Below are 8,489 nucleotides of genomic sequence, written 5' to 3'. Positions count from 1 at the left end.
GCTCTGCCCCTCCTCCAATTGGGGCAATGTGCCTACCACGCCGGCAGGCCGCTGGGCCTGCTCTGCCGGTCGGTAGCAGGACCGCCTACCTTGCAGGCGTGGGCGGCGGCTCTGTCCCTCTGCGAGCCACTAGGCTTGTTCTGTCGGTGGTCCCAGTTCTGCCTACTTTGCAGGCACAGGCAGCGTCACTGCCCCTCTGCAGGCCTCTGGGGCTGTTCTGCCAGTGGGTCGCAGGTCCGCCTACCTTGCAGGCGTGGGGGGGGGCGGCTCTACCCTTCCTCAGGCCACTGGGCCTGTTCTGTCTATCGGTTGCAGGTCTGGCCTGTTCTGATGGTGGTCACAGTTCCATCTACCTTGCAGGCGCGGGGGGAGGGGGCGGATCTGCCTCTCAGCAGGCCGCTGCTCCTCTTCTGCCGGTGGGTCGCAGGCCCGCCTACCTTGCAGGAGTGATTGGAAGCTCTGCCCCTCTGCGGGCCACTGGGCCTTTTCTGTTGGTGGTCCCAGTTCCGCCTACCTGGCAGGCGCGGGGGGTGGGGGGACTTATCATGCTTTGATAAAACTTTCCCTCTGTTCCCTGTATCCTCTCCAACCTCTGTTAATCACCATTCTACTCCCAATATTTATGAGGTCACCTTTTAACATTCCACATATGAATACAATTATTCAGTACCTATCTTTCTGTGCCCTACTTCACTTAACATATTTCTAGTTTCATTTATGTTGTTGAAAATGACAAGATTCCCTTCTTTCATGGCTAAATACTGTTCCATGTTATACGTGCACCACATTTTCTTTATCCATTCATCAGTTGATGAACACTTACCTTGTTTACATTTCTTGATTAGTATGAATAGTGCTACAGTGAACATGGGAGTGCAGTCATCCTTCTACTGTTGATTTCATGTCTTTTAGCTGTATGCCTAGTAGTTATTGCTGTGTCATAGGGTAGTTCTATTTTTTTAATTATTTGAGGAGCTTCAATATGATGTCCATAGTGGTGTACTAATTTACATTGTAAGCAATAATATGCCATATTTTCTTTTAATCTATACCCTCTCCAGTACTTTTTTTTTTCTTACAAGAGTGAGGTAATATTTCATTGCGGTTCTGATTTGCACCCTTCTTAATGGTTAGTTATGCTGAATATTTTTCCATATACCTGTTGTTTTACTTACAAAATAGCTTATAAACTCTATTGCCCATTTATTACTTAGATTGTCTTAGTGCTATTGAGCTCTTTGTTTTGCTATATATTCTGGAGATTAATTCCTTATTAGATGGTGTATTACTCAGCATTGTGTCACTGTGACCAAAAGATCCAACATGAACACCTTAGAGGAGGAAAAGTTTATTTCAGCTCATGACTTCATAGATTCAGTCTATGGTTGACCAACTCCATAGCTCTGGGCCAGAGATGAGACAGAACATCATGATGGAAAGATGTGGTGGAGAAAAACAGCTCAGGATATGACAACCAGGAAGCAGAGGATGCTCCACTCAACAGGAACAAAATATAAACCACAAAGTCATGACCCTAGTGCCCTACTTCCTCCAGCCACAATCTACCTGCCTATAGTTACCATCCAGTTATTTATTCAAGTGAATTAATCCACAGATAAGTTTATGGATCTCTGATCATTTCACCTCTGCACATTCTTGCATTGTCTCACACATGAGTTTTCTGCACCACCACATATCCACACCATAACTTTCTCCCATTCGGAAGATTGTTTCTTCATTTTGTCGGTGGGATCTCTTTGCTTTGTAGAAGATTTTTTGTTTGATATAATCCTACTTGTTTATGTTTGCTTTTGTTTCCTGTGCATTTGGAATCTTGTCCAATAAAAGAAACTAACCCATTCCAATGTCCTGAAATGTGTCCCCCTTTGTTTTCTTCTAGGAGTTTATTAGTTTAGGTCTTACATTTAAGATTTTAATTCATTTGAGTTGATTTTTTGCTACTGATGAGAGTTATATATTTTTTTAAATCAGAATTTAAAAACAATCAGTAGCTTCTAAGCATCTTTATTTATAACAACATCATTTTTCTGTAGTGAATTGTAAGTAATAATTTTGATATCTAGATTTTGGGGAATTTATAGTTTCTCAATATATTCTTGGAAAAATATCTCAATAATATTTCCTTAGTTGTTAGATTCCAAACATTTTTCATCATCCAACAATAAGTTAATTTTGTGGTTTACATTGACTTAAAAAGAAGAATTTATTTGCATTTTAAAACTTCTGAACAATTCTTAATTTATTATATGATGAATATTTTCAAGGCACTTATACTGTCTCAAGTCAGTGACCACAAAAGACAACAACTACAAATGGTGTCTGCATGGTATTGCTTTAGGAGTAAATCAATTTGTGTTTCTCTAATTTTGAAAAGTAAGACAATAACACTGTTTTTCTCTGTAGTATACCTTGTCAGTTTCAACCTAGATCTAAATTAAAATCTATTGAAGAAAGATACACTGATAAAAGCAAATGTTCTATTATTTATTAATTGTATTTAAAATTTACATGGGTATATTTATTAAGGATATTATGCAATGTTCTTATTTTATGATTTAAACAATTACAAACATTTGGCTTAAAATAATGTAATGTAACAAGTTTGAAAAATGGGAAATGAGAATCTGAAGCCTGTCTTCTTTAGAGCAATAATCATAAACACTCCAACATAATGAATTATATTTTTTCTTGAAAAATTCTAAGATATTTTTTAAAGAACAAAATTTCTAAAGGACGTTACATGCAGTGTATATATATATATATAATATTCAGAATAATTAGCTTCCATGCTTACACTGAACTCAACATAAGGCAAAAGCCCATAATTGTATTGATTCTTTGGCTCAGTGTGTTCAAATCACAAAGCAATGTGGCAAGCCTAATGAAAACAATTCCTTGCTTTTGCCAGTTTAGATTGCTAATATGGTTGCAATACATTTCAACCATTGTCTCTGATGAAATATGCAGCTTTGAATAGCAGGACAGTTTGTTTTCTGAATGCAAGAGATAAGCATGAATCTATTCTCTAATTTTCCTCGTAGCTTAGGAAAATGAGGAAGGAGCAGGTTGTTTTAATAAAACATTATTCTGCTTCCTGTTATGACCACATCTGATTAGGAAAACAGTAAATCAATCAGATTCTGTGAGATGAAACAGCATATCTTCTACTCTTGGCAACCTGTTCCATATTGCCACAGATTGTAAAACAATAGAATGATTTGCTGTCATGTAATTTATTCATGTCACAAATATTAGTCTCCTTTCAACTGCTCAAGAAAAAACAAGCCTTTGGTAACTCTAGTTACTGTATGCTACAATACAAAATAAATTACCAATTACCATTCCTGAACTAACATATGGCCAGAACTACGCACCACTTTGATGTTTCCTTCTTCCCTATAATTCTCTTTGATCTTCACCTCTTTGACATCAGTAGGTAAATCTACAGAAATCCTTGTTCTTGAAATGTTTTCATCTCAGGACATTCTCATTCTTGCAATATAATATAAAAATAACCACTCCAGCAAATAAAATCCCTCCAAGTAAACTAAACATAAGTCAAGGTTGCTTGATGACGACCACACAGGCACCTGCTCTCCCAATATTCAAGGATGCCATCTGTCCAAAAAGATAAAAAACAACTTTCAGACAAATTTTACTCTCAGAGTAAAATATGCAAATTATAATATATTTAAAAGGTTAATATTATAAAAATTATAAATATGCTTGCATTTTCTCCTTTCATCCACAAGTAGTACATTAAAATGGAAACACTGACAATGGCATTTTTAAAAAGGCAGTGATTTGTATATTAAAAATGGTAATACCTTCAGTCATTTATGGAATTTTTAAGAAAAATAATAAACTAGAGCTTCAGTAAAATGAAATTTCTATAGAAAAATTTTCAATAAAGATTTACTCTGCAGTTTGCATGTATACTTTTGCAATGATATTTCATAGTGATATCTTGGACTATATTTGAGAAGAAACAGATATTACACTCACTGCAATCATTTTGAAGTTATTTCCCCAGATATTATATTGAATTAAATGTGTTATTCATTCATTCCAGACAGAGACATACAATGGAGTAACTTTAATATTTTTTCATAAATAGGCCATAATTACAATTGCTGTGTGGCTTATTAAATTTTTTTTCAAGTTATGACAATCATTGAAATGAGAACTGGATTTTAAAAATAATATTAAATAAAAAAAATAGCTAGACATATATTAAAAAATTTAAAAAGATTTATTCTTTAGATGTAAACCAACATTTTAATAATTTGACTTTTTGATATCAATTTTTATTATGGTTTTCTAAGATCTAAAGATTCAGGGTAGACTAGAAATTAAATACTATTGTTTCATACTATAAAGAAAGTGAATAAAAAGTACGAAATAAAATAGCTAATATTGAGCTGGATTGAGAAAGAACATTTTCTCATTTTCTAAATATGGAAATTAACTGCATTATCTATCAGTTCTTTCTAATGTATTTAGTTACCCATTATCTCACTGTAGGTTTAAAAGAACTCAAATAATATTAATTTTTTATTCCTTTCACTCAATACATTGTTTATAAAAGCTAATTTAATGTAATAGCATATTTTCCTTTAGAATTGATGTTAAACTGAGAGGAGGAAAGGACATGTGAAGTCATTCATAGGTGATTTTGTGCTAAGAATAATTTTTATAGGTCACCACAATTATCTGCAGTTACCTTGTGTATAGTCATCTCCACGTGCTCCATGTGACTAGTGAGTGAATACAGCATTAAGTGGCAAGCATCAAGAGACAAAATGTAAGTCACACATCATCAAAGTGAAGAAATTGAAATGCATCTAACTCTAAAATGCATGTGCTTTTCCTTGTGTTTCTGTAGTTACCTAATTGTTTTCAGGTGTTGTTTCACATCAGAGTCATCTAAGGGGCTTTTACCAAATATATATGTAGTATTCCTACCATTAAATAGAAATGGATGAGTAATGGGTAAAAGTTTTTGAAAAGTTTCTCAAAGGCTCTCTGATATACATTAATACTGGGAAGTACTGTGCACTCCACTGCAAACAGATTGAGTAGCTTCACTTTTTATGTATATCTACATTGGCAGGTATCTTAAAAGGCGTCCCTGGAACACATTCTCAATCCTATATGATATGTTGTGTGAAAATAAACTGAACACATGCATGCCAAAGTTAACTGAGTAGAACGGACAGTTCTCAATTAATTGGCATGAGAAACATCCACACATTCCCTATATTTTACCAATCAAGATAGTATTTGGAGGCAGATTATTACAAGACACATTGTTTTGTTTTCTTATACTCAGCTGGTAGAGGCATACAGTGTGAGAACACTGGAAGAGTATAGCAAGAGAACACAGGAATGGATGATTTTACCCAGCTATGAGAAATAGAATAAAGTTCTTTATAAGTCTTGAAGCGCATGTATTGTATTTTTCAAACTAAATGGCAGAAATAAGCCTAATGTTTAATGGCAGTAAAATTTATTTAAAATACATTCATAAGCACACACAGATATGTGTATATGTTCTCTACAAAACACACTAAGACTTATGTATGGGAATTACTCCCTAATCTGTTTTCATCATTTCTGATTCTAGCTAACATGGAAAGTTTTACAAATAATCACATCCTTGGATATTTTACTATTTTGCCTTATTCATTCCAATGATCAACCACTTGTTGTGGGGGGGCAATGATATATGGGATAATTAATGGATTTCATAAGGGGTAAGTGGAGTGAAATTTATGGAATTAAATGTCATATATAAGAAACATTTCCAATAGGCTGGAATCCTCAGAGTTTTCAAAAGGTTTTTGTGTGGGTCTGTTGATAGTCCCCTCAAGTGTCTTAAAAATATAAATAATGAAAAGATGTGGAAGTAAGATCTTAAAGTAATTTAATAGTTTTAAAATTAATGCTTATTATACTAAAATAAAGTTTTAAAACATAATGCCTTGCTGTTTGTAAGACATTATATGATACAAAACAGTATAACAAAATACAGATGAGGGAAATAGTCTTTAGGAGGCTTTTAAAACTTATTACTGCATGCATTATTTTGATTTCAATTTTAGAGGAATGATAAGCATAATGGCTCTATACTACATATACATTATGAAAATATTATATATCATTTATACATCCATAAACTTCCTTTAATGCTTATTTGTATAAGTGATACATTTCAATTACATACCATTGAACTGGGACTTTTTAAGTAAATACAATATCATTAATTCTTGTAGTACTCTTTGGAAATACTAAGGACTCAAAGTTAAAAACTCAAAATATATCTAAACTTTTAGTATAACAATGTGAAAAGCAGTCATTAGTAACTTATTTTATATTTGGTACCCTTTGGATAAAAATTGTTTCTCTCACAATTGAAGAATTGTAGCAACTCATAGAATTCATTTTTCCTAATATTTCACCTTCTTTGCTCCAGTTTTCCATTTTTTCCCTTGCTCAACCAAACATATCTATATTTATTGAATTTAAGAGGTTTCTTTTAGTGGGGAGGGAGATTCATAATTCAGGTACCTTAGCCTGTACATTAGAAATTTTATTCTGCACTTCCATCCATTAATGCATATGAGATGTGATCATCAATCAACTTCAACCAAGTGAGACTTTGGAAAATCAGTGCACTCATTGATAGAAGCTATGTATTTATTTGGAATATATCTTATGTTTAGACTTCTGACTAATAGGCTAAATGATACAAATATTGAGGAAATTGTGAAAGAAAAAAGGAAAGAGCAATTGACTGTAAGGACACAAGTCTTAGAATGTATTCAGGACATAGAAGCTGTAAGCTTCAGGTGCTTTCTGTAAACTTAGGTCTACTTGGGTTGTCTTGCCTTCATCCTCCCTAACACACACACACGCACACACACACACACCCCAGTATGCATCCTATATCTATGGACTCAGAATGGGAGCTGCTACACTTTAGCATAAGCCTGAGTCCCTAACTATATTCAGGGGCTAATGTCCCATTTAAGCCAATCATTCCCTACCTCTTTTGGGTAAAGTCATTGTCAAGGACTGGGTACTTTATATACGAAAAGCTATTTAGAATTGTTTTTCTTTTTAATTCAACTGGGACAACAATTTATTTTATTTCATTTGTGGTTATGAAGATTATGAGTGGGAGCTTACAACAGCATCAAATGGAAAATTCTCTTAGGTAAGAATGGACTCAATAAACAGGCAAACATGAGTGGCAAAAAGGTCGAGTTTTGCAGACACCAATTTCCTTTTTCTAACTGTGTGTAAAACCAAATATACTGTGTTAGGATTTTTGTAAGAAGTGACACTTTTATATGACACTTTTACTTTTTTGCTTCAGCTAACTCAAATTCAATTCCTGTTCCTTGTATGGCTTATTATAAAGTGAAAATGCAAGTGAAGCAGGCATGTCCCTTTTCAATACAAGTTTATTTTAATATTACATGCAACAGAAAAATACATAAAATGTGATTTAATGATATTTATTTCAATCTTAACCTAGGACTAAATCATTGTTGGTTGAAGGCAACTGGGCTAGATCAATCACTATTTGTATCTTTTTACTCCAAAAGAAGTAAATGAAGTTAATTCTTATACTTGAAGTAACTTTGGTAGATGACAGTCTTACCTGTGTCCACTCATTAGTTTGTGGATCATAGGATTCCATGGTGTTGAGGTATGTCTGCCCATCATAGCCACCAACAGCATATAATCTGTCACCAAGGAGACACACTCCAACAGCATCACGGGGCATACTCAAAGGAGCCACCATGGTCCAAGTGTCTGTTTTGGGATCATACCTGAAATTCAAGGACAATAGAACATAACCCATTCTAATTGCATTCAATTTTTACTTGATGAATGGTAATTTTTCAAATGCATGCCATGAGAAAAAACCTAAGTCATTTTTTCCTTAAAAGTTCAACCATTTGAGCAGGTGTTTGGAATTGATAGCCACAATGTATAGCTTTCTAAACTTTAAGGTATTTAAAAAACATACCTATACTCTTATATAGTACTAATTCATTTAACAAAGGTAAATATCATGATTTCTTTTTTACTAGGAAAATTTAGATACACAAATGTTTTCCACAGCAAAACAAGTTCCCTTAAAATGGTATGTGTAGAGTGTAATAGTAATGAATCAAAGAATTGGCTAAAATCTGGGAGAATCATGGTGTACTTGTCTGATGAAAATGCTTTTACATGAATTCTAAAAGTCTAGCCTAAATTTGCTAGAAAAGAAAGAGAAGTTTGTGCAAAAGAGCTACAGTTTAAAAATATTTGTGTCTAGCTTTGAGGAAATAGTTTTGTAGTGTGGCTAAATTCAAAGAAGTATGAGATAGCAGTGTATCTAAAGAGATAAGTTTTGATCAGCTTATTGATTGTCTGATTTCCTAGACAAGATGTTTTTAATTCATTTAATA

General features: G+C 33.9%; 1 protein-coding gene across 1 annotated transcript in view; it reads right to left on the bottom strand.

Annotated features, from left to right (window-relative positions):
* Window positions 1-2,489: 2,489 nt before the first annotated feature.
* Klhl1 (kelch like family member 1) overlaps window positions 2,490-8,489 on the bottom strand; it is a 370,801-nt gene continuing 364,801 nt past the window's right edge. The window contains exons 10-11 of the mRNA XM_015498739.1: window positions 7,691-7,862; window positions 2,490-3,639 (exon numbers count right to left, since the gene is read on the bottom strand). Coding sequence (XP_015354225.1) covers window positions 3,580-3,639; window positions 7,691-7,862 — 232 coding nt within the window. The 3' untranslated portion in view covers window positions 2,490-3,579. The remainder of the gene's footprint in view (window positions 3,640-7,690; window positions 7,863-8,489) is intronic.

The sequence above is a fragment of the Marmota marmota genome, unplaced genomic scaffold (genome assembly GCF_001458135.2).
Source record: "Marmota marmota marmota unplaced genomic scaffold, marMar, whole genome shotgun sequence".
NCBI classification, from domain to species: domain Eukaryota; kingdom Metazoa; phylum Chordata; class Mammalia; order Rodentia; family Sciuridae; genus Marmota; species Marmota marmota.
This window is presented reverse-complemented; position numbering and strand designations above follow the sequence as displayed.